Source organism: Papaver somniferum, chromosome 8 (assembly GCF_003573695.1).
Source record: "Papaver somniferum cultivar HN1 chromosome 8, ASM357369v1, whole genome shotgun sequence".
Taxonomy (NCBI): Eukaryota; Viridiplantae; Streptophyta; class Magnoliopsida; order Ranunculales; family Papaveraceae; genus Papaver; species Papaver somniferum.
In genome coordinates, this window is record NC_039365.1 from 97,585,690 (window position 1) to 97,611,357 (window position 25,668).

Sequence of the window (25,668 nt, forward strand, 5' to 3'; positions counted from 1 at the left end):
GCTACGGATTTTCAACAACGATGATGCTGAACTTATAACCTTTGGGATCATTGGAGTACTTGGAAGTGACGAAGATTTCGAGTAATGTTGAAGATTAGACATGTGGAATAGGAGCTACAAAAGTTTATTTATCTTTTTTGTATTCCATATGTATTGATAGTTTTGTCATTAAAATTGACAAAGGGGGAGATTGTTAGAGCATTGCTCGGTCGAACTCGCATGCGTTGCTATCTCAAGCATGTTTGTCAATGTTAGTGATCAAAACTATAAGTCTTGATTTCTAGTCTACTGTAGCTAAGTCTCGGACTAGGATAGAAAGTGTAGTTGAGCTCAAGAACTCCATGGCGGATCATCATACAAGACGAAGAACTACTCAAGGAACTGGTGGAACTTCATCGACAAAAAGCTATGTGGAGACTTGAACTTATCTATCACTCAAAAGTCTATCTACTCTATTTCCTATCTTGAGACAAAAGTCGTTTTGCTATATATACTTTGATTATACACATTTGCTATTTCGAGCCGAGTTTATCTCGCCTATCTATTTCTCTAAATATGTGTTGGTAAGCTTTCGCTTTAGCCAATTTCATCTTTACCTAGTGACGAAAGTCATGTTATGTTTCAATCACTTTGAAAATTTCTTTGACGAAAAATGGTTTGTGAATAACAACTATATAACGTCCTCTAAGAATGTTTCAATGATTGAAATGAGAGTTTAGATTATATAACCATTGTTGTGGAAACACATGCATGTATAATTCTTATTCCTTGAAACGAAGTTTGCGAACTTTGTTGATCAAGAGAACCGGAACAAGAGCCGCGAACCCAGTCCGCGAACTGGCAGAAGTTCTCGACCCGAGAAAATCTGCTGGAGTTTGAGAACTTCTTCCGGGAACTTAAGTCCGCGAACCCAATCCGCGAACTTGAGTTGGTTATATCTAAAGACGTTGTTTGTGAACTCATGTTTATATAAACTAAGGAATGCTAATTTCAAACCGTGGCTATAAAGTTCATGAACCGATTCGAGTGAATCAAATCGTTTTTACTTCAATTGTGTCTTGTGTAGTTACATAAGATTTCCTTGCAATTGAACAACTATCTAACTAGTTCATTTGAGTCATTTGAACTAGTTATGGTGAAGAAGAAGATGGTTGATATGAAAGTGCTCATATAGCTAACCATTTGGTTAACTATTGTTGAACCAACAAATGTACATGTTTGGGTACAGTTACACAAACTTAGAAACGTGCATTTCATTTGTGTGTAACAAGCTAGGTTTTCGATCTAACGGTTGAAAGATATTAGCTTGAATCTAATCAGGTTTTCATCTAACGGTGAATATTGAATGCTTTGTTACCAAGCTAACATTGATTGCAAACCATGATTTGAAAGACTATATAAGGGAGAACTCTAGCAACTGGGAAACCTAATCCCCACACCTTACGTGTGATACTATTTGTGTAAGCTAGAGTCGATTCTCCTTTAACCTTTGGTTTCTTCTCTAAAACCAGGTTAACGACTTAAAGACTTCATTGGGATTGTGAAGCCAGACCGATACTACTTTCTCGTAGTTGTGTGATATGATCTTGTTTTTTCTATCGTACGAGTACAATCGCAAAGATTGGCTTGAGATTGATATCTCCAATAGGCAAGATATAAAAGTAGTCACAAACATCTTCGTCTCATCGTTTGTGATTCCATAATATCTTCTTTCGCCGTGTCGATTAAGATTATTGTGAGGTGATTGATAATACTAGGTTGTTCTTCGGGAATATAAGTCCGGGTTATCAATTGGTTCATGTTCGCCTTGATTTATCAAAAGACGGAACAAAACTCGTAGGTATTTTTGTAGGAGACTGATTTATCTATTACCGTAGACTTTTATGTGTGATACAAATTTGTTTATTGTCAAAGCCTGCGATTTTGGATCGTAGTAACTCTTAGTTGTGGGTGAGATCATCTAAGGGAATCAAGTGCGTAGTATCCTGCTGGGATCAGAGACGTAAGGAGCGCAACTGTACCTTGGATCATTGTGAGATTGATTTGGGTTCAACTACAGTCCAGACCGAAGTTAGTTTGTAGTAGGCTAGTGTCTGTAGCGGCTTAATACAGTGTGTGTTCAATCTGGACTAGGTCCCGGGTTTTTCTGCATTTGCGGTTTCCTCGTTAACAAAATATGGTGTCTGTGTTATTTCTATTCCGCGTTATATTTTGTTATATAATTGAAATATCACAGGTTGTACGTTAGAATCAATCAATTGGAAATCCGACCTTTGGTTGTTGATTGAGATTGATTGATACTTGAACACTGGTCTTCGGTACCGTTCAAGTGTTTTCTCTTGTATTCAATTAGACTCGCAGATTTCTATTTGCTTGAGTAAGAATTGAATCGAGAAAGAGAGATATTATAACTCTTTGATATACTGTTATCTAGATTGAGTCTGACTGTCTAGTTGATTCTCTAGAAAGTATATCGGATCTAGTCCATACAGATTGCTAAGCGAAATATTGGGTGTGGTTGTTGTACCCCCGTTTTTTCAACTTGGATCATATGGAACAGCAGAAATGATGTTATATTCAACTATGTGATAACGGATGAAGATCAAATGATCCATCAAATGAGATTCAAGCTTATAATTGGTGTAGAAATTCCAAACCTCTTGAAGGCATCTCTCTTGAAAATGTTACATCGAATTGGTCTGGATTCTTTGTAGCTTAATGTGTTGCTAGCTTTTTGGGTTGTTTTTCTCTCTTTATAGAAGTGTTCGGCTTGAGTTTCTCCATGCCTTTTTTGTGTGTTGGGATCTTTGTTCTTCGCTTACTTCTGGTAAGCATTTTTCAATGAAGGACGCAACAACATGCTTGGTTATATTTCTCCAAGTTTGCCTCTCAAAGCCTGTAAAACAGTCTCCGTTACATCTCTAACATCTAGATAATTCGAGTTTTCACAATCTACATCTTCAGTGATAGCTTCCATACAAAATGCGGATTGGTTGCATGACACATTGAGTTGAAGCACGTTAAGACCTTTTTCCTCAAAACTTTCTAATATTGGCACCATCAAATCCTTCTCTTTCTTGCAATTCACCTTCACCAAAAAACCATTATTGCCGATCCTCTCGACCTTTACCTCCTGCTTCATACATTCAATAATAAGCAAATTTACTAACTTTTTCTATCCACACAAAATTGAAAATGATAAGGCGGCCCATCATGCATTTACACTGAAGTTTACAGTTCTTGCAACAGGTACCCATCTACTAAGCCCAACAAACAATTTATCTCTTTGCAACAGTGGAAAGAAATCAAAAGGGTTTACAATTATCTCTTACAGTTCGATGATAACACAAAGTCACGAAGATTAAATTCAAAATAATACAGAAGAAAAAGATTATTTTAAATCACTAAATTTAGTACTACCTGTGTTCCAAAATAATAGGCTAAATTTATGTATCATTTAAAAAAAAGATAGGCTGGTTTGATGTACAAATGACACATAAAACTAGCCTATTATTTTGGGACGGAGGGTAGTTAGAATCTTTAAAATAAACAAGGACGGACTACACGCGGAAGCTTGCATCTACAAAGGCCAAGAACGAGCAACAAGTACAGGTTTTTTCATGCTACCTTGAATTTACTTACAAGTCTTCCATCAAGTGAGAAGAGATAATCAAAGTAAATTAATTTGTAATTGGAATCGAGAAAAGAAAAATGAGAATCATACTTATACAGATACTATCATACTAGCTAGACGAGTCATGCATACATGATAAATTAACTATTTAACAAGTTCTTATTAAGCTATGATCACTAAAAGCAAGATGATGCCCGAGTCATCCTGTTATATCACTAAAAGCAAATATTCTTCCTTTTAATTCATTCTAATGAATCGAGTTGATCTAATCTAAATTTCTTTGTGAGATAGTACTTCTGAGAGAGGGATACAGAGAGAGAGAAGATCGTTACCGTGGGCGGATGAATACGGCTGATTAGGTGAAGATATTGATTGTCGAGAGCTTCAACTTTGAGTTTCAACTGTTTGATATAGTCAAAGGCATCCAAAATGATGGAATTCATCCTCACCTGTGTATTATGTGGTTATGAATGATGATCTATTAGTAACTAGAATGATGAGACCGTAAATATCAAAAGGGATCAAAATTAACCAAAACAACTTGATGATACTACTAACTGACCATATGAAGAACATTACTTACCGATTTTGAACCGGTAAGGTCACGAAGAATTCGAAGTTTTCTTTGCAAACCCTTTTGATTCCTTTCCACTCTGCACACCATCTCTGCTAGCTAGCTGACTAGCTTTCTCTTAAGTATCTTGGACTCCTATTTTTGAAGGTTTCTCAGCTTATATTGCATAGGCATGGCTAGATACATGGCTTTTTATATACATGTAGTTCTGAGAAGGATCAATGATCTTCTACTTTGTGTTTGTAAACTATCTGTATACTAAAATACCCTTGTTTTTCTACAATATTCAAAAGGCTTCAAATGGAATTATGTCATCATGTTTAGAATTTATATTTACAGTATATTTTATGTCATTTTGTTTTCCTTATCTCTTTCCAAATATATAGGGCTATACCTGAGCTAGCTAGTCTAATCGATTTATATTAGTAGTAATTTAGATACCAAAACAAAATAACAACTGTCTACTTGGAGTCGGACAACTAGCTAGACGACTTTAGAATAACTTTAAATGAAAAAGAATTCAAGGCTGAGGTTGAGTTTCGAAAATGCTACCTTGACTGGAAAAAAAAAATATCCCAATTTTAATCCCGCAAAACACAAACATCGGGACTCATTTTTACCTTTACTAATCTCAATGTTTAGAAGTTTTTTTTGTCCCTCGGATCCTTTTTCGGGATACATCTCGGGATAAAAAAATCCGTGTGTATCACTGCTCGTTGAGTTTTAAGTATGTGCAAAGGCCATTCAACTACTATCAATGAGCTATTCTGAAGTCTAACGAAAGGATTTAGGGATCCAAACAAGACATTTTCGATTCTGTAGCGCACATTTATTTTTGTAAAGTGTAAACACCAATGATCAGAGTAGTTGAGTTGATAGTTCCCCCTTCCCCCACCACTAGATATGGTCAAACATGCAAGGTTCATGCTAATTGCCGTGATTTTTTAAGTTTTATTCGTTAATGTCTTTTGCGTATAACAAACGTACATATACGTCACAATATCTAACCACTTGTTTACCACCCGTACTGTGCCGTGGCTACAAGGACGGCCTATTCAAAGTATGAAAAGGTTGTACTGGATTGATAAAGTAATTCATTGGGCTATTCGAATGCAGCAAAGGTTGTCTTAATTATTGTCTACTTAGTCATTCTGATTACGATGGCGAACCAGTAATCATACTTCATTAAAGAAATTAAGTTAATTGGGTCTCTCTATAAGAATTATGTCTTCATCCTTTCCCGTACCGCCCGTACGCCCTGATGAGTTAGTCTTAGACTTTTAGTTAGATTATACTCAATTAAACTAATGAGCATTATTCCAATTCAACAAACCATGATCATGTGGTAGTTAGCTGGGTTTAGACTTTTTGATATTAAGAGAGCACATTTATCACAGGGTATTCCGAATCTTTTCAATGTACTTTCTGCTGCCACCAGCATATTTTTAAAAACTTCAACACTGATACGCCATACTTTGGCATGGTTTGTGACTCTCTGTGACTAAACTAACAGGATTTTTTTCTTTTTTCTTTTTAACTGTAAGATTTATCACTGGGTCAAGACCAGAAGGGTATTTAGGTAAAAAGGAGTGAATAGTTTGGAGGATGGGAATAAGTTGTAAGATAATATGGAAATGAGCAGCTTTAACCAGATAAAATCAGTCTACGGATATTAGGCGTGCATTAACTTTTTGGTGTTGATATAACATATAAAGAGACAAGTAGTAGAGTTATGATATGAGGTTGAAGCATGCTGTACCATTTGAGCAGTGCATGGAGGAGACCGACTGAGTTTGGATCAGTCAGTCAGTCCAGAGTATATGATGTATCACGAGTCTCTTGCTTGATGATTTTGTTTGCCTCGTTTTTTTGTCCGTCTCCCACGTACAAACAGCTAACCCACAAAACTCTCTCAACCCAGGCTTCACATGTTGCCCAAACAAAAAAATAAGAACAAGGACACCTCTACTACGGTATATATTATCTCATCTTGTTGCGTCATCCTCTCAGCTTTTGGTTCTGGATGCTTGAACGCATGGGCTGAATCAAGAAGGGCGGGCTAACACTGGTTCCACCACTGTATCCACGCGTTAAATGCTAAATTTACCGAGCATTTATCTAACGAAAGTCCGGACCAAGAGGGTGGGGGATGTCCAATGCAGAAGGCCCCTTTACCCTCCATGTTTAGAATCTCGATCCTCGTTACATAACTCCCTAAATTGAATCAATGGTTAAAATTAAAATATTACGTACACATTCGTTAAGGAGTGTGAATAAATTCGCACTCCTAAATTACCATCAGACAATTTTTGAATTTATGAGCAAGAAGTTTTGTAGTACTCGAAAAAAAAATAATTAAAACTTTGTTGTTTTTTTTTTGTTTTTTCTCTTTTTTTTGTTTTTTTTGTTTTTTTTTGTTCTTTTACTTTTACAGTTTTAATTTATTTACTTTTGATTTTTGACTTTTTATCCATTAGACCTATTAAAAATAGCAATATAAACCACGAAAAGTCATGTAGAAAATCATAATCGTTGATGGAAATGGTGACTCATAAAGTTGCAGTAAATAGACTCCACATATTTGCTGGATGGATATAAGAGTGGGTTTCATGTATTGTTGATGATAGCTTCATAGGATGCCTGGATATTATAAGCACCAGTGTTTCGGTTTTTTTATATACATAAGTCAATCTCATATGTCAAAAGCAAAAAGAAAAAATTGTTTCATAAAAAATAGACTTTATTATTTGAAGTCTAGGTTGAATTTGTTTTGTTAACAATACTTGATGATTTCTTCAAAATCAGTAATTTTCGTGTAAGAGAGAAAAATTAAGAAAATTAGCAGTCTTTCTGTCTGACTTTCATACGGAGCGATACTTTATCTTAAATCCTTTATTAATTAGTTTCACAATATAACATACGAATTCTCAAGGGGATCACATCTCTATTATATTATTGTGACAGTCAATGAGTACATATCCAATTATCCAAAACCGTGTCAGAACCACTCGATTTAAGGTTATAAAATTGGAGTCATTAACAACCTTAATATTCAAGAGGTATAACAGTTTATAAATAATAAGATTTTGGTTCGTTATAAGTTTTACTATTGTTAGAGCACTGCTCGGTCGAACTCGCAAGTGTTGCTATCTCAAGCTTGTTTGTCAAGTTTAGATGATCAAAACTATAAGTCTTGATTTCTAGTCTACTTACAGCTATGTCTCGGATTAGGATAGAATGTGTAGTTGAGCTTTAGACTTCACGGCGTTCATCGATTGAAGACGAAGATCTACTGAGGAGAGCTTGGAGGAACTTCATCAACAAAAGGTATGTGGAGACTAAAACTTATCTATCACTGAGAAGTTTATTCTATTTTATCTCATATTGAGACTAAGTCGTATAGCTATATAGACTTTTACATTATACACATTTGATATTTCAAACTGAGTTTAACTCGCTTATATCCTTTCTCGAAATATGTATTTGAAAGCTTTTTGCTATAGCTGCATTCATCATTATTCTTGACGAGTTTAGTTGGAAACAATTTATTTGTTGGAAACTAAATAATAAGTCAAAAGATGATCATGTGAAAATTTCCTTGAAACATCTTACATGATTTGTGTGAGACAGTCATTTGGTGTAGACTCGGAATATTCCGTATTAATCATTTGATCACTTGAAAATTATTTATAAGCTAATATTTTGTATGAGACAGCTATTGTCGTCTTCTAAGGATGTTTCAATGATTGAAATGGGACTTTAGAACAATTAACCATTGTCTGGATATAGCACGGTATGCATACTAGTATGCAAACTTTTGTAGTATGATTCAGGCCCGGGAACCAAGTTTGCATACTAGTATGCGAACGGTTTTAACTGTTAAAGTCCGGGAACCAAGTGTGCATACCCGTTTGCGAACGGTTTCACCTGAGTTAGGTCCGGGATGACAATATGCGTATCCGTTCGCGAACTGTTGGACAAGACCAAAGTCGGAACTTACGTTTGCGTACCCGTTTGAAAACTTAGGTGGTTACGTTCTAAAATCGGTTAAGTATGATTACATGATCATGAACAAATACATTTATATATCAAGGAATGCAATTTTCGCAAACCGTGGCTAAATGTTCATGAATTGATTCTTTTGAATCAAATCTGATTTTGCTTCAATTGTGTCTTGTATACTTCTATGAGAATATAAACAATTGAACAAATCTATGAATAACACAATTAGACTCATTTGATTATCATTTGATCTAGAATTGTTAGATGAATGTGGTTAATACAAAAGTGTTTTTATGGTAACTTCGGTTAGCTATTGTTGAGCCAACTCAATATACACGTTTAGGTACAGTTACCCATATTTAAATGAAGGTATATTTCATTTGTTTGTAACAAGCTAGTACAATCTAACGGTGGAGAGATACTTCTTTGGTTTTAAGCAAACTTAGCTTGAATGTTAAATCAGGTTTTATCTAACGGTGAATATTGATTGCTTTGTTAGTAAGCTAACTTAGAATACAAACCCTGATTTGAAAGACTATATAAGGGAGAACTCTAGCAGCTGGAAAACCTAATCCCCACACCTCCTGTGTGATACTAGTTGCAACTAGAGTCGATTCTCCTTTAACCTAGGTTTTTCCTAAAACCAGTATAGGTTAACGACTTAAAGACTTCATTGGGATTCTGAAGCCAGACCCAACTATTGTCTCTGTAGTTGCGTGTTTTGATCTTACTTGTTTATCGTATTGAGTACTATCTTCCCTAAGATTTGCTCGAGATTTATCTCCGATAGGTAAGATATAAAAAGTAATCACAAATCTCTTCGTCTTATTCTTTGTTATTCCACAATAACTTGTTATACTACCGTATAATTGAGTTATTGTGAGGTGATTGATATTTTTAGGTTGTTCTTCGGGAATACAAGACCGGGTTATCAATTGGTTCCTGTTTACCTTGATTTATCAAAAGACGGAACAAAAACTTCGTAGGTATTTCTGTGAGAGACAAATTTATCTATCATAATAGACTTTTCTGTGGGAGAAAGATTTGTTTATAAAGTCTTCGACTTTGGGTCGTAGCAACTCTTAGTTGTGGGTGAGATCAGCTAAGGGAATCAAGTGCGTAGAGTCCTGCTGGGATTCAGAGGCGTAAGAACAGGACTGTACCTTAATCGGCATGAGACTTGGTTAGGTCTCAACTACATTCCAGTCCGAAGTAAGCTTGTAGTAGGCTAGAGTCTGTATCGGCTTAATCTATACTAGGTCCCGGGGTTTTTCTACCTTTTCAGTTTCCTCGTTAACAAAACTTTTGGTGTATGTGTTATTTATTTTCCGTATTATATTTGTTTATATAATTGAAATATCACAGGTTGTGCGTAGTTCAATCAATTGGTAAATCCAACCTTTGGTTGTTAATTGAAATTGATTGACACTTGAACATTAGTTTTTGGTACCGTTCAAGTTATTTCTCATATCAATCAGGCTCATAGATAACTATATGTTTGATTGCAGATTGTATTGAGAAATTGAGATATAACTCTTGGATATATTTCCTTGATTGAGTCTGATTATCTAGTTGATTCTTGTGGAATTATATTGGAGTTAGGTGTGGTTGTTGTACCCCGCTTTTTCAATTGGTGTCAGAGCAGGAAACTATGTTAAAAACCCCATTAGTCTGTGTTTGTAGCGATCTGATTCTATGGACAGAAGCGTTATCTCTATAAACGTACCGCCAGTCATCGATGGCTCGAATTACTTATGGTGGAAAATTGATATGCGTCCCTTTCTTCAAGCACGTGATTTTCAGTCATCGGTTTATGTTGTTAATGGCTATAATCCTCTAATGGTTACAGTAGACGGTGTAACTGCTGCAAAGGATATTGGTAGATATGAGCCAGATGAGATTCTCGCTGCAAAGAAAAATTCTGAAGGCTTAAATGTTATCATACATGCCATTACCCCAGATCTTCAGCACCATGTGAGTACGTGCACTCGGTTTAAAGATGCTTGGTATATCTTAGAAACCGTATTCAAGGGAATACCTCTGAAAAGGAAGCTAGCATTCAAAACCTAAATTCTGATTGGGAAAACCTTCGTATGGATGATGAAGATTCATTTGATGAGTTTAATCACAAAGTGCCTGAAATTGTTAATGCATCCTTTATATTGGGTTAGACTATTCCTGAAAAGGACATTGTGATGAAAATGTTCAGATCGTTGCCAGCTATATGACTCTAAGAAACGTGTCATCGTTGAAGGAAATAACCTTGATACACTTTCCAGGAATACTCTTGTTGGGAAGTTAAAGATCTTTGATCATGAGCATACATCCAAATATGTAAAGGATATTTCTTTCAAAGCACAAAAGAACCCTAAATTGCTTGACAAAAGTAAAAGTGTTGGCAACTCTGTAGTTGATCCTATTGAGATTGATTTATCATATGAAGATCTTGACACCTCAGTCTCAGTGATCACAAGATAGTTTAGAGATCTTCTTTTGAAGAGAAGTAAATAGTTCATCATAGATAAACCCAGGTCATCATTCAAATCTCATGACCATGCCCCTCCTAAAAACAGAGACACCGTCGATACTGATGATGAGGATATGCCACAATGGTTCAAGTGTAAAGGTTTTGGTCATTTTGCTAATGAGTGTCCAAATCGTAGAAAATACACTGGAAACAAAAGTCTTGCTGCAACTCTTGATGAAATGTATGATCACTATGATTCAAATGAAAGATGAAAATTCAAGGGTTGCACTCCTTGGTGAAAATATTGATTTTGGTAATTTTAGCAATACGTACATCAATCTTGATATTCTTCCTGGAGAAACTTCTTCAACCACTATGGAGGATAAAAAGGATTTTTCCATGTCTACTGAAAATTATATCTCACATGTTTAAGGTATCTCAATTTTTTTAGCAGCATGCTCAGCTATGGTGTCTGAACCGTCCTCCACATTGACATGTTATTATTCTACTTTTAAGGGTCATGAACTCTCTAAGTGCTTCAAGTACAAACATAAAACAAGATATGTCAACAAACTTCAACGGAGAGAAAATCAATTAGCGAACAAGCTCAAACTTGTTCAGAAGTCGGATTCATCCGAGGTATGTAAACTCAACTCTTCTCCGAAGAAGTTAATTTCTAAAGAAAAAGTTAGACCTCTACATAAAAGAACAAGGTCTAAACATTCTGTGAAAAATGGTATTAAGAATTTTGTACAAGAATTGTATGGTGGACAAATTATTGTTCACCCCAACATAACCTAATTGTGTTGAAGGTGCATCTTGTCTCATGTGCCTGATTTCAAAGAGACAAGAGTAAAGCACAAATTGGGCTTTAGGAAAAAAAATTGTTTATTTTTCTTTTTGTTTTCTGGATATATTAAATTGGTATTGAAAAGGTTTTCTCTGTTTGATCATTAAAAGAGGGTTAAAATCGACAATTCTACCTTTTTTAGGGTTGAGAGTTGTGTGTACGTGAAGCCTTATTACTCTGTATAAAGGTTCCGTAACCCTATATTCCTTTTTCCTTCCCCGAAAACTCTTTTTATATCACAAGATTGCTTATTGGAATGGAGACTCCAAGCATCATATCTTATGATGGAAAAGATGTTAATATGATTGTTAAGCCATCAATCATGAAGGAAAAAAAATAAATCTCTTTTCTCTACAACTTTGAAGAGAAAAAGGAAGCATATGAAAGAAACCAAGGGCTATCCCATCAAATCTTCAGAAGTTTTCTGGTGTTCTTGAAGAGCTGAAGAAAATAAGGAAGGAGATTCAGCAAATAAAGGCTATTGTTCTAAGAACTCTTGAAATTCAGAAGGCCCTGGTTCGACATCAGTCTAGAAGGTTCGTTGGAATTGAATCCATTCTTTATGAACCTTATGTTCCAATGTCTATTGACGACAAGGAGTTCGTGGACGATAAAGAATTTTTCAAGAATCTTAGTGTCTAGGAAACTTCTTATGAGAATTTATTCTTGTGTTTTTAAGAAGGATAACTAGGGTTTGGAATAGAAAATATTGTGATTACACATAGCTATTGCCAACGATTTTCATCTTGCAATGTTTTAGATTTATTTATTTAAATTCTAAGTTATTTGAAAGATGATTTTGCAGTATTAATCTTTATTGGTTTTATATATTGCAAAAAGTTTATGGGATATGTGCGTTTACATATGTGAACTATGACTGTCCCATATATGTCAAAAGTTAAGTCTATTATGTCTTTATGCAAATATTGATAAAAGATAGAATGAACTTTTGAATATTCCGCAATATTGATCTTTCCTTGATCCACTTCTATGTGAAAGTACTGTATGGCTCCGTAAGTTTTCTTATGTTGAGCATTTCCGATTAAATTAATCATTAAGGTCTCTTGTGGTTAATTTATTCGAATTTTTTGGATACAAATTCATGTTTCATGTGATTTGTTAATGTCCAAAGAAATCCTTCTTTTCTCGAAAAGTAAGGTCGCTCTTGTTGTTCTTTCGAGAATGGCATTTTATAAGGGAGAGTTCTTAATTGAACTTGTGCTTAATTGTCAAATCTTTGTGGGGAGTGCGGCTGTGGAATATTGCAGGAGTTATCTTGTATCTTTATAAACTCTTTTATGAATACATTAAGTTTATACTATGTGAAATCATCGAAACAAAGTTGATATTTTCTATTTTAGTCATGAATAATCTCATTGAGAATTTCATTATGATCCCGCTAGTTTTCGTACCTTTTCCAATTTATATTATCAAAAACGGGGGGAATTATTTTGTAGTTCACACTACATACATATGGTTTACAGATCATTATGTAAGGGGGAGTGGTTTTCATTGTGAGATGAAGTAATGACTAAGGGGGAGTGATACATGTCATCATATATTATTGCCAAAGTTGTGATACAGTTGAACTTTGACGCTGTGTAATAATACTATGACACTGTATAACACTAATTGAGAACAATTGTTTTCTTATTGTTATGGATACAGATCTTCAACAACTATAATGTTGAGTTGAACACATTCAGAATCACTGGAGTACTTGGAGTGACGAAGAATTCAAGGAATGTTGAAGAACCAAGAAAATCAAGCATGTTGGATGAGAACCTACAAAGTTAATTTTGTAATCTATATGTATTGATAGTTTTGTCACTACAATTGACAAAGAGGGAGATTGTTAGAGCACTGCTCGGTCGAACTCGCAAGATTTGTTACCTCAAGCTTGTTTGTTAATTTTAGGTGATCAAAACTATAAGTCTTGATTTCTAGTCTACTTATGGCTATGTCTCGGATTAGGATAGAATGTGTAGTTGAGCTTTAGACTTCACGACGTTCATCGATTGAAGACGAAGATCTACCGAGGAGAGCTTAGAGGAACTTCATCAACAAAAGGTATGTGGAGACTAAAACTTATCTATCACTCAGAAGTTTATTTTATTATATCTCCTTTTTGGTGTTGGTTTTTAGCTTAGGGTTAAAATCGTAAAACCCTAGTCAGACAGTGACGTCACAGAACTTGAGTAATAATGTCTCCGCCAAGCGCATTTATTGAACCCTTTAATATGTCTGCGAGAAAATTACCAGGGTACCTTTTTAATGCTAATTAGGGTTTCGATAGGCCAAACCCTAATTTCCACAAGACATGTGCAAATGGCATGGCGTGCCAGCCACATCTCCGCGCCAAGGCATGCCAACCATGCCAGCCGCACCACCGTGCCAATGGAAAACCATGCCAACCACGTCTCCGAGCCAAGGCATGCCAACCATGCTAGCCGCACCACCGTGCCAATGGCAAACCATGCCATACACGTCTCCGTTCTAAGGCATGCCAACCATGCCAGCCGCACCACCGTGCCAATGGAAAACACATTCCAACCACGTCTCCGCGCCAAGGCATGCCGGCCATGCCAGCCGCACCACCGTGCCAATGGAAAACCATGCCAGCCACGTCTCCGCACCAAGGCATGGAAACCATGCCATCCACACCACCGTGCCAATGACAAACATTCCAACCACGTCTGCACCAAGGAATGCCAGCCGCACCACCGTGCCAATGGAAAACCATGCCAGCCACGTCTCCGCGCCAAGGCATGCCAACCATGCCAGCCGCACCACCATGCCAGCCATGTCTCCGCGCCAAGGCATGCCAACCATGCCAGCCGCACCACCGTGCCGATGGCAAACCATGCCAGCCACGTCTTCGCGCCAAGGCATGCCAACCATGCCAGCCACGTCTACGCGCCAAGGCATGCCAACCATGCAGCCACGTCTACGCACCAAGGCATGCCAACCATGCCAGCCGCACCATCGTGCCAATGGAAAACCATGCCATCCACGTCTCCGCCCAAGGCATGCCAACCATGCCAGCCGCACCACAGTGTAATTGGAAAACCATGCCATCCACGTCTCTCGCGCCAAGGCATGCCGACCATGCCAGCCGTACCACCGTGCCAATGGCAAACCATGTCAGCCACGTCTCGGCAATAAGGCATGCCAACCATGCATGCCGCACCACTTTGCCAATGGCAGACCATGTCAGCCATGTCTCCGCGCCAAGGCATGCCGACTATGCCATCCGCACTATCGTGCCAATGGTAAACCATACCAGCCACGTCTTCGCGCCAAGGTACGCCAACCATGCCATCCACACCACCGTTCCAATGACAAACCATGCCAACCACGTCTTCGCGCCAAGGCATGCCAACCATGCCAGCCGCACCACCATGCCAGCCGCACCACCGTGCCAATGGCAAACCATGTCGGCCACGTCTCCCGCCAAGGCATGCCGACCATGCCAGTCACACCACCGTGCCAATGTCAAACCATGCTAGCCACGTCTCCGCGCCAAGTCATGCCAACCATGCCAGCCACGTCTCCGTGCCAAGGCGTTCCGACCATGCCATCCGCACCACCGTGTCAATGGAAAACCATGCCAGCCACGTCTCCGCGCCAAGGCATGCCGACCATGCCAGCCGCACCACCGTGCCAATGGAAAACCATGCCATCCACGTCTCCGCGCCAAGGCATGCCAACCATGCCAACTGCACCACCGTGCCAATGGAAAACCATGCCAGCCGCACCACCTTTCAATGGAAAACCATGCCAGCCACGTCCACGTGCCAAGGCATGCCAACCATGCCAGCCGCACCATCGTGCCAATGGCAAATCATGTCATCCACGTCTCCGCGCCAAGGCATGCCAACCATGCCATTCGCATCACATGTGCCAATGGCATGCCGTGCCACATCTCCGCGCCAAGGCATGCTAACCATGCCACATCCGCCAATGGCATGCCGTGCCAGCCACATCACCACGCCAAGGCATGCCAACCATGCCAGCCTTTCCTTCACGTCGCTGGCTGCCAAAACGAAGGGATGCAACAATCAACGGCTACTCTTCCATCTAAGATGCAGATCATAGTCGTCCAAGGTCACCATCCAACGCGTGGCAGCCTTTGGCCCAACGCCAAGCCCTAATTTTGGTCGTTCCCAAACTATGCCAAAACCCTAGTTTTTGGTCGTGCCTAAACTATGCCAAAATCCTAGCTTGGCCACACCTAACTATGTCAAAGCCATGCCGGCCATGCTTTCATGTCTCTTGCTACCAAACGAAGGGTTGCAATAATCAACGGCTACCCTTCCTCTCAAGATGCAAAATCTCGACCGTCGAGGATCACCACCGAGCCGGGAAGTCTCCCAAGCTCAACTTGCCAAACAACAGCAACATGCTACATGTTTTCCACTAAAACACTCGAGACATCAACACATGTCACAAAATGGGGGATGCTCATTAGGGTATTGGTTTGGCGGTTTACAGCGTGCGGCGTACATTACGCCCGTTACAAGAAAGTGTCACAAGAATGAGGCGGTTAGTAAATACAAGGAGTAATGGTGAAACATTTCCTTCATTATGGAAACATCAATTCCAGGCGTTACCCATTACCGTTTCCTTCCATTTACTCAAACCGTTTCCAATTCTTACGAGACCAGGGTACGTTTCGTTGCGACTTGTATAAATAGGTCTCACCTATTTCCACCAAACAACAAGTTTTAGTCAGGAGCATACAACACTCAGAAATCACTTATTAGCTTTCCCGTCTATTAGCTTTCACTTTCTGATACAAGTCAAACAACTACTCTTACAGAATCAACTACTCTGGTCTCAACACTCTCTTCGCTTCCCTCCCCAAAACCAACCCTTCTCCTTCACTTTGTGACCGAAGCAAGTCTGGAACGGCCATTTCTTGGTTTAGGCCGGATTTGTACAGATTGATATCTCGAATCTAAAGTACTCCCTTGTCGTACATTGTTTAGGATTAAGACTCGTTTCTCACCCACAACACATGAAATTACCGAAACCAGCAGAAACTGTTTTCACCCTCAAACAATTGGCGACCACAGTGGGAGATTAATCTCTCGGTTACAATATCGATTTCCAACTCCCAATCTCATACTTCAACCCAGACATCATGGTGGTAGAAGCAAACGATCCACTCAGGGATCGGCGACTCAGTTACCAAGCGATTCAGTTACCAGTCATAACACGACAAGAGGTGACTGGGGACTTCCAAGATGATAGGAGCAAACGATCCGCACAGGTATCGACGACTCGGTTATCAGGTGACTCAGGGACGACTGGGGACTTTCCATAATCGCCGCGGTGCTTCCCAAATACATGGTCTACTACTTCAAATCTTCACAGAGATCCAAAAAACCGAGTAAGTCTTGTTAGGAAAAATACATGGTCTACTACTTCAAATCTTCACAGAGATGATAAAAGCCGATATCCATATTGTTCCCATGTTTCATTTCATTCTTTATACTTTCGCACAACATTCACAATTCCATAGCTTTCCCGGGGTACTTATGCTATTTACAGTCATAACCAAAACAACACTATTCTAAAACAATTCATTCCAAAAGAATAATCCAAAACCCTCGTAGATAACAGTTATCTATCAATTCAAATAAAACCATAAACCAGGCGCTTTGTTTTCCTTTCAAAAAAAAAAAGAGGAGAGCCAACCCCTTTTTATAGGCATAACATTTTTGGAATTTGAATAAGGAAAGGATTTCCTATTTGAGCTTGATGTAGTTTTGAAAGTGATAAGTAGAAGTTCGTTCAACTCGGACTTGTGTAGACTCGATTCTAGACTTAAATATTAACCCTAATAAATATATACAAAAATATGATATCAATATCGGAGAAACTGGGACTTAGGATTCCACCAAACCTCATATCATGTGGTTCAACAATCAATTCTTAGACAATTATATCTCTAGTTTATTGACTCTAATTCTTTTCCAGGGTAGATTTTAAAAAGATTAACTGTAAATCACTAGCATGATGCATCAAGAGCACTTAGACCAAGCATACATCATCATACGACTTCACAACTAATTAAGAAAAATCATAAAACAATTAAATTAATGCAAAAAGTCATAAAAAGAATTAAACATAATTACCACACGCATGAAATATGGCTTTCTCCGCCATCCCAGTGTTGGGGTTTAGCTCCTCATATTAATCACTTGCTCAAAATATATGTCTATTGCTCAAAAGTTGATTAAAAGAGTGAAAGGTGTAAAGCAGCTGATTTGCAACGGCGTAAAAGTGTTACAGATCTCTGGTACAAAGAGGAACAATGATTACTTTTGTATATAAACGTTACTTATCTTCTGCTGTTGAAAAACGACAGTTTTCTGCGACAGTTGCTTGTGCGTCAATGTTCTTCGTGTTCTTCCTCTTCAGCAGAAGCAGCAGCAGAAACAGAGTTTGATAAAACTCTGATTTCTTCTTCTCTGGCTCTCCTCAGGTCCCCAAACTCTCGACACCACTTCTATATGACCCAAGCCATCTATTTATATCAAAAATACCGATTAAATCTCTCCCAAATCTTCCAAAATATCTTTCCTTCTCTTCACGGCCAAGTTGCGGTAATTTCTTGTTTTAGAATTTCTACGCGTTTTTGAGCTTTCCTTTTTATTCTAAACTCTTCCTTAGATAGATACAAATCTTTGGGAAAGTTTACAGCACTTTAATCTCTCTAAAATTCCCTAAAACAGGTCACACACGTGACTTTCCATATTTTCTGCTGTGATAAAAATCCGTCAATTGAGCCCAGTCTAATCGATTTAAACACCCATATCAGATTCCTAAACCCATAAGGAGTCTATCCTATGAAAATCAGAGGTTTAATCGACCTCAAATTCCTCCAAATCACGATTGCCAAAACTGCCAAATATTTCCCGCCAATTTTCTGGATTTGAAACCGTGAAGAAGAAAGGGCGCCCCCTATCCAGAGTAGGGGTGCCTTTAGAAGCTTCCTTAAGGGGTGTCCTGGGGTTCCCCCTTATCCAAGCCGGGGGTCCGATAGTAAGTGTCCTCCGGGTGCTTTCCATCAACTTTTCGAGCCAATTTTTTCCAAAAATGTTTATTAGCCAAAAATACCTACAAATAAATAAAACACCATAATAAGTACAAAAATGAGCCCTAACAATATATAGAATCGAGACAAATCGGACACAAAAATGTGTCTATCAAATACCCCCAAACCTATTATTTGCTAGTCCACGAGCAAAAATAAAATAGAAATAAAATCCTAACTCACTGTCGCAGGCATCGTCGATTGCATTTAGCGTATGCAATAAGCCTTTAAACCCTTAGGTGTCCCTAGTGGTGGAGTGTTGTCTCCGGAGGGCTTACCATAGGTATACCCACAAAACCTTTATACTCCAGACCTTAGCTATCTACACATAACCTTGGAAGGCACTAAAGAATCTCCTTGGTTGGCATACTTATTGACTACAAGAGGAAGTACCCTGATGCGAAATTCCAATTGTTGTACACGAGTTTGCACTCAAGCATACTAAAATTCATATATAAGTGACAGAGCTCTACTCAGATAGTTGCACTATGGACATCAATATCCGGAGTCGAAACTAATCACATGGATGGATCAAGAAGATGGATATAGAAAAACATAGATGGTTTTGATGTTTACTAGGTGAACGGTGTTTCTCATATCTGTCTGAAGGCCTCCGCCAAAATGAACCTATCCTAATGGACTGAGATACTGTCTGACTAATATCAACACACTGGCATATACAAGGGAACCAGTGTCGATAATCCTAACTCTAGGTCAACACAACTGGCATATACAAGGGTTCCAGTGGTCGACTTTATTGAATTTATTCCAGTTGGTCTGATGGTCTGGTCTCTTTTTTTTTTTTGTATCTCAATCACTCTAATTCACCCTAGCATTGGTAACAACTTGAATCGTGAGCCCCACCTAATCACTTAGAGAAACATAGTTTAAAAACAAAACAAAATAAAAACAGAAGTGAAAAGGACTCAACGAGATATGGTGAAACTATCATGTTATTTCTAACACCTGAGCTCTGTGCTTTATGAATAGACTCTTTAGATGTTGCCATCTAGTCAGATTGGTTCCTCAACTCCTACAACCAAAATGCTTCCATCCACTTAGATTGGTTAGTGCCATCCTTAATAGGGATAAATTTCTAGGCTCTGGAGTTTATTTATTGCAACGAAAAGGTAACAAAAAGTTCTACCCCACCCCCAAACTTAAATCTAACATTGTCCTCAATGTTTCTAATCAAAGAACAGTACCAAAAATATAAGTAACATGAGGAAATAGTAAAGAGAGAAGTCGGAAAGATAGTACCTGGGTGAAGTGTAACCAAAAACCTACAAAAATATTATACAACATACAAAATCGCCTCGATGGTCAATCAAGGTAAACAGGGTCCTCCAGAGGGACCTCCTCAACATCACCTGTAGGAAAAGGCTCTAAAAAGGGCTTCAATCGCTGACCGTTAACCTTCGAAGAACTACTACCATCTGGTGTCTCAATCTCAACAGCGCCATGAGGAAAAACAGTACGGACCACAAAAGGACCGGTCCACCGAGAGCGCAACTTCCCGGGGAATAGATGCAAACGAGTGTCATACAGAAGAACTTTTTGACCTGGAGAAAATGACTTTCGTAAAATATTCCTATCATGCACAAGTTTCATTTTGTTCTTATACTCCTTAGCACTATCGTATGCATCTCTACGAATCTCGTCCAACTCATTGAGCTGGAGCTTTCTTTGAGCTCCTGCCTTGTCAAGTGAAAAGTTTAAGTTCTTAATAGCCCAATAGGCTCGATGCTCTAACTCAACAGGCAGGTGACATGCCTTGCCAAACACTAAACGATAAGGTGACATTCCAATGGGTGTCTTAAACGCAGTACGGTAAGCCCATAAGGCATCAGTAAGCCTCGACGACCAGTCTTTCCTATTTGGATTAACTGTTTTCTCTAGAATACGTTTAATTTCCCTATTGGAAACCTCTACCTGACCACTAGTCTGAGGGTGATATGGGGTTGCTACTTTATGGGTAATACCGTATTGTTTCATTAAAAAGAAAACGGTCTATTACAAAAGTGTGAACCTCCATCACTAATTATAGCTCGCGGCGTACCAAAACGTGTAAGTATATTCTCTTTCAAAAACTGGACTACGACCCTGTGGTCATTCGTTTTACACGGAACCGCCTCAACCCACTTAGACACATAGTCTACACGACAAGTATGTAAAGATAACCAAACGAAATAGGAAATGGACCCATAAAATCAATGCCCCACACATCAAAGACCTCAATCACTAAAATAGGGTTCAAAGGCATCATATTTCTACGGGAAATGGTTCCTAACTTCTGGCAACGCTCACAAGAAACACAATGACTATGGGAATCTTTAAACAACGAAGGCCAGTAAAATCCACACTGCAAAATCTTAGCAGCAGTCTTCTTAGCACTAAAATGACCCCCACATGCATGTTCATGACAAAAGGAGATAATACTAGACTGGTCACTCTCAGATACACATCTCCTAATAATCTGGTCCGGACAATACTTAAACAGATAAGGATCGTCCCAAAAGAAATGCTTAACCTCGGCTAAAAACCTAGAACGATCTTGCTTACCCCAATGTTGAGGGGTTCGACCAGTAACAAGATAATTCACTATATTTGCATACCAAGGTGATTGGGAAACAGAGAACAATTGTTCATCAGGAAAGCTATCCCTTATAGGAAGGGAATCACTAGGGGAACTAACAACTAGCCTAGACAAGTGGTCTGCTACTACATTTTCTGCACCCTTTTTGTCTCTAATGTCTGGGGAAAATTCCTGTAACAATAGGATCCATCTAATCAATCTAGGTTTGGTATCCTTCTTAGATAAAAGGTATTTCAAAGCAGCATGATCTGTATAGATTATGATCTTAGAACCTAATAGGTAGGACCTAAACTTATCCAAGGCAAACACGATGGCTAAAAGTTCCTTCTCGGTAGTTGTGTAGTTCATTTGGGCATCATTCAGAGTTTTGCTAGCATAATAAATCACATGAAGTAATTTGTTTTCTCGTTGTCCTAAAACGACGCCTATAGCATAATCTGAAGAATCACACATAATCTCAAAGGGTAGGTTCCAGTTAGGTGCCTGGACTATCGGGGCAGTAGTGAGTAAAGTTTTAAGCTTCTCAAAAGCCTCTAAACAAGCATCATCAAAGACAAACTTAACATCTTTTGCAAGCAAATTGCAAAGAGGTCTAGAAATCAAGCTAAAATCCTTAATGAATCGACGGTAAAAACCTGCATGCCCTAGGAATGACCTAATATCTTTTACGGTTTTTGGGACCTGTAAAGTCTTAATAAGGTCAACTTTGGCTTTGTCTACCTCTATACCCTTTGAAGAGACGATGTGCCCTAACACAATTCCTGATTTAACCATGAAATGGCATTTTTCCCAATTAAGCACTAAATTTTTTTCCTTACACCTAGTCAACACTAATGTCAAATGATGCAAGCACTCATCGAAAGATGAACCAAACACTGAAAAATCATCCATAAAGACCTCTAAGAACCGTTCTACCATATCAGAAAATATGCTCATCATACAACGCTGAAAAGTTGCAGGGGCATTACATAGCCCGAAAGGCATGCGTCTATACGCAAAGGTACCAAAGGGACAGGTAAAAGTGGTTTTCTCTTGGTCTTCTGGGGCAATAACGATCTGATTATAACCGGAGTAGCCATCTAAGAAGCAATAGTGACTATGTCCAGCTAATCGCTCTAGCATTTGGTCGATAAAGGAAGGGGAAAGTGATCCTTCCTTGTGACCTTGTTCAATTTCCTATAGTCTACACACACGCCATGTGGTCACTCTTGATTAATTCATTATTATCATTCTGATAGTGTACAACTTGACATTCAATTCCTATAGTCAATACACACAGCCATCCCGTGGTCACTCGGGTTGGGATTAATTCATTATTATCATTCTGGACTACAGTGATACCTGATTTCTTGGGGACAACCTGAACAGGGCTGACCCACTTATTGTCTGAAATTGGGTAAATAATACCTGCATCTAACAACTTAAGCACCTCTTTTCGAACTACCTCTTTCATGTTAGGGTTCAGTCGACGTTGCATCTCCCTAGAAGGTTTGGAGTCTTCCTCTAAATGAATCTGATGCATACACACAGTAGGACTTATACCCTTAATGTCTGCTATAGTCCACCCTAAAGCTTCCTTATTGTCTTGAAGTACATTTACTAGCCTACTTTCCTGATCACTATCCAAATCGGAAGCTACAATCACAGGTAAAGTCTCAGATGGGCCTAAAAACACATACTTTAGAGTATCGGGTAGTGGTTTAAGGTCCAACTTTGGGGGCTCTTCTAAAGAAGGAATTAGGGTAGTCTCAGAAACTGGTAACGGTTCGAACCTAGCTTTCCATCTATCAGTGTCTAACACAGGGGTAGAATCTAATAGAGCATTCACCTGTTCAATAGTGCTATCGTCGTCAAAATCTAAACCAAAATGGGATAGACAACTTTCTAATGGGTCTTCAGACAAGATGTTTGGTAATGACTCCTGAACTAAGGCTTCTATCATGTTCACCTCCTCAACACATGTGTCATCTAGCTCATGAGGTTGCTTACTGACATTAAAAATGTTCATCTCCATAGTCATATTACCAAAAGATAAACTCATCACACCATTTCGACAGTTAATGATCGCATTAGACGTAGCTAAAAATGGGCGACCTAAAATCACAGGTATCTGGTTCTCTGGGTCAGGGACAGGTTGGGTATCTAGGACCACGAAATCCACTGGATAAATAAACTTGTCGACCTCAATAAGAACATCCTCGATAACACCTCGAGGGATTTTAACAGACCTATCAGCTAACTGCAGTGTCATCTGAGTAGGTTTCATTTCACCAAGTCCTAGCTGTAAGTATACATGGAATGGCAGTAAGTTCACACTGGCTCCTAAGTCAAGTAAAGCTTTTTCTACCCGGAAGTTACCTATTGTGCAAGCAATGGTAGGAGAACCTGGGTCTTTGTACTTTGGAGTTGTGGTGTTCTGAATGATTGAACTTACGTGACTAGCTAAAAAGGCTTTCTTATGGACGCTAAGTTTTCGCTTTCGCGTACACATATCCTTAAGGAACTTGGCATAAGCAGGAATTTGCCTAATTGCATCTAATAAGGGAAGGTTTATGGTAACTTGCTTAAAAACCTCCACTATGTCATTAAAGTTCGATTCCTTCTTTGTTGGTACTAATAGCTGAGGAAATGGGGCTCTAGGCCTAAAATCAGACCTTTCAGGAACCGAATTCACATCATCAGAAACTTTATCAGTCTCTTCAGCTACTGGTCCTGAGAGGTGAGATCCTGAGGGGTGAACTACAGTATGTTCACTATCGGGCATGGTTACCTTATTGTCTACAACTCTACCACTTCTAAGGGTTCTAACAATTCAATTGATTCGATGGTTTTGCACCTAATTCATGAACTCCTCTAGGGTTGGGTTGTGTTTGACTAGGAAACTTACCTTTTTCTCTCAAAGAATCACTTATCAGACCAACCTGGGTTTTTAACTCGGAAATAGCCTGACTATTTTCTTGTCCTATCCTGTTACTAGCTTGTAGACTCTGTTCTACGGATAACTGAATTTTGCAGTTTGCTGAGTTAACAAGGCGAGAGATTCCTCTAAACTTAGGATTTTCTTATCTGACTGATTCTGAAACTGAGCTAGTCCTGAAGGATTCTTAGTATAGCCAAAACCTGGGGGAGCATTAGAATTACTAAACTGACCTTGACTTTGGCCCTTAGACCACGAAAGGTTCGGATGGTTTCTCCAACCAGGATTATAGGTTTCTGAATATGGGTCAATCTTTTGACGGTTATCAAATCTAGTGTTATTATAAAGAGCATTGGCCTGCTCTTCAATATTCTGGCCTTCCCAAAAAGGCTCCACTCTACCACTAGTCTGGCCCACTTCTAAGGCTTCTAACCTTTTTGCTATAGCAACAATTTTGGCATCTGATTCATAGCCTCCTTCTACCCTATTAACGTTTCCTCTACTTAAAAGAATTGTTTTCTGGGGTGCCCTACTATTTTCCCATTGCTGGGTTTTTTCGGCGATTTCATTAAAAAATTCCATCGCCGCATCAACAGTTTGGTTTTCAAATCCACCAGTGCATAGAGACTCAACCATGGTCGTTGTGGAATAATCTAAACCCTCATAAAGGATCTGAACTAGCCTAACCTTTTCTAAACCATGATGAGGACACTGGGATAATAAATCATTGAACCTTTCCAAATACCTATATAAAGATTCTCCCTCTTGTTGTGAAAATGTGCATATTTGCGTCCTAATAGACGATGTTTTGTGCCTAGGGAAAAACTTATTGAAAAAGGCAGATGTAAGTTGTTCATATGTCTCAATTGACTCGGAGTCCAAACTATACAGCCACGACTTGGCCTTATCTTTCAGGGAAAATGGGAATAACCTAAGTTTCAAAGCATCATCATCTAAGCCTCTAATTAGAGTACTACAAATTTCCTCAAAATCCCTAACATGGTAATAAGGGTTTTCATTTTCTTTCCCTAAAAAGATTGGGAGCATCTGTAAGGTCCCAGGTTTCAGTTCATAGGGTGCCTCCGTTTCAGCTAACTTAATACACGAAGGACGAGTAGTCCTAGTTGGATGCAACAAAGCTTGCAAAGTTGCCATTTCTGGCGCTATCGGAGCAACATGGATTCTCTCCTCAGTCAAAGGACGTTCAAAAACAGACTCTTCAAAAGTCGGACTTTCTAGATTAAGGTAATCGAGACGCTTCGAACTACTAGGTTTCTCTTTAACAAATATACCTAGTGCGTCTCTTTTACGTTCAGGCATACAATATAATTTTCTAAATTGGAAGGGTAAGCAAACACAGATCAAGGCCGACTCAACCAAATCAAACTATTGATTTCTAGCAAACAAAAAGCATGCTGGCTCCACTTAGATTGTTTCTAGACCAGCTTCTAATACTTCGAACGGGAATTCGTTACAATTTAAGCAAACCCCTCTGGAATCAATCCGAGTTAACGTAAGTTGAA

At 38.8% G+C, this 25,668-nt stretch overlaps 1 protein-coding gene and 1 pseudogene across 2 annotated transcripts; one reads left to right on the forward strand and one right to left on the reverse strand.

Moving 5' to 3' along the window:
• Window positions 1-2,554: 2,554 nt before the first annotated feature.
• On the reverse strand, window positions 2,555-4,488 carry LOC113304743. Of its 2 annotated transcripts, none has more exons than XM_026553885.1 (3): window positions 4,218-4,488; window positions 3,967-4,083; window positions 2,555-3,136 (listed from the first exon to the last, which is right to left on the reverse strand). In XM_026553885.1, exons 1-3 carry the CDS (start codon window positions 4,296-4,298, stop codon window positions 2,867-2,869), a joined length of 468 nt encoding a protein of 155 aa, XP_026409670.1. In that variant the 5' UTR covers window positions 4,299-4,488; the 3' UTR covers window positions 2,555-2,866. The 2 variants fall into 2 exon arrangements, with proteins under 2 accessions (XP_026409670.1, XP_026409671.1); XM_026553886.1 differs by having other exon boundaries at window positions 2,555-3,133; window positions 4,218-4,478.
• Window positions 4,489-24,839: 20,351 nt separating this feature from the next.
• LOC113307192 lies at window positions 24,840-24,939 on the forward strand (annotated as a pseudogene).
• The last annotated feature ends 729 nt before the right edge of the window (window positions 24,940-25,668 follow it).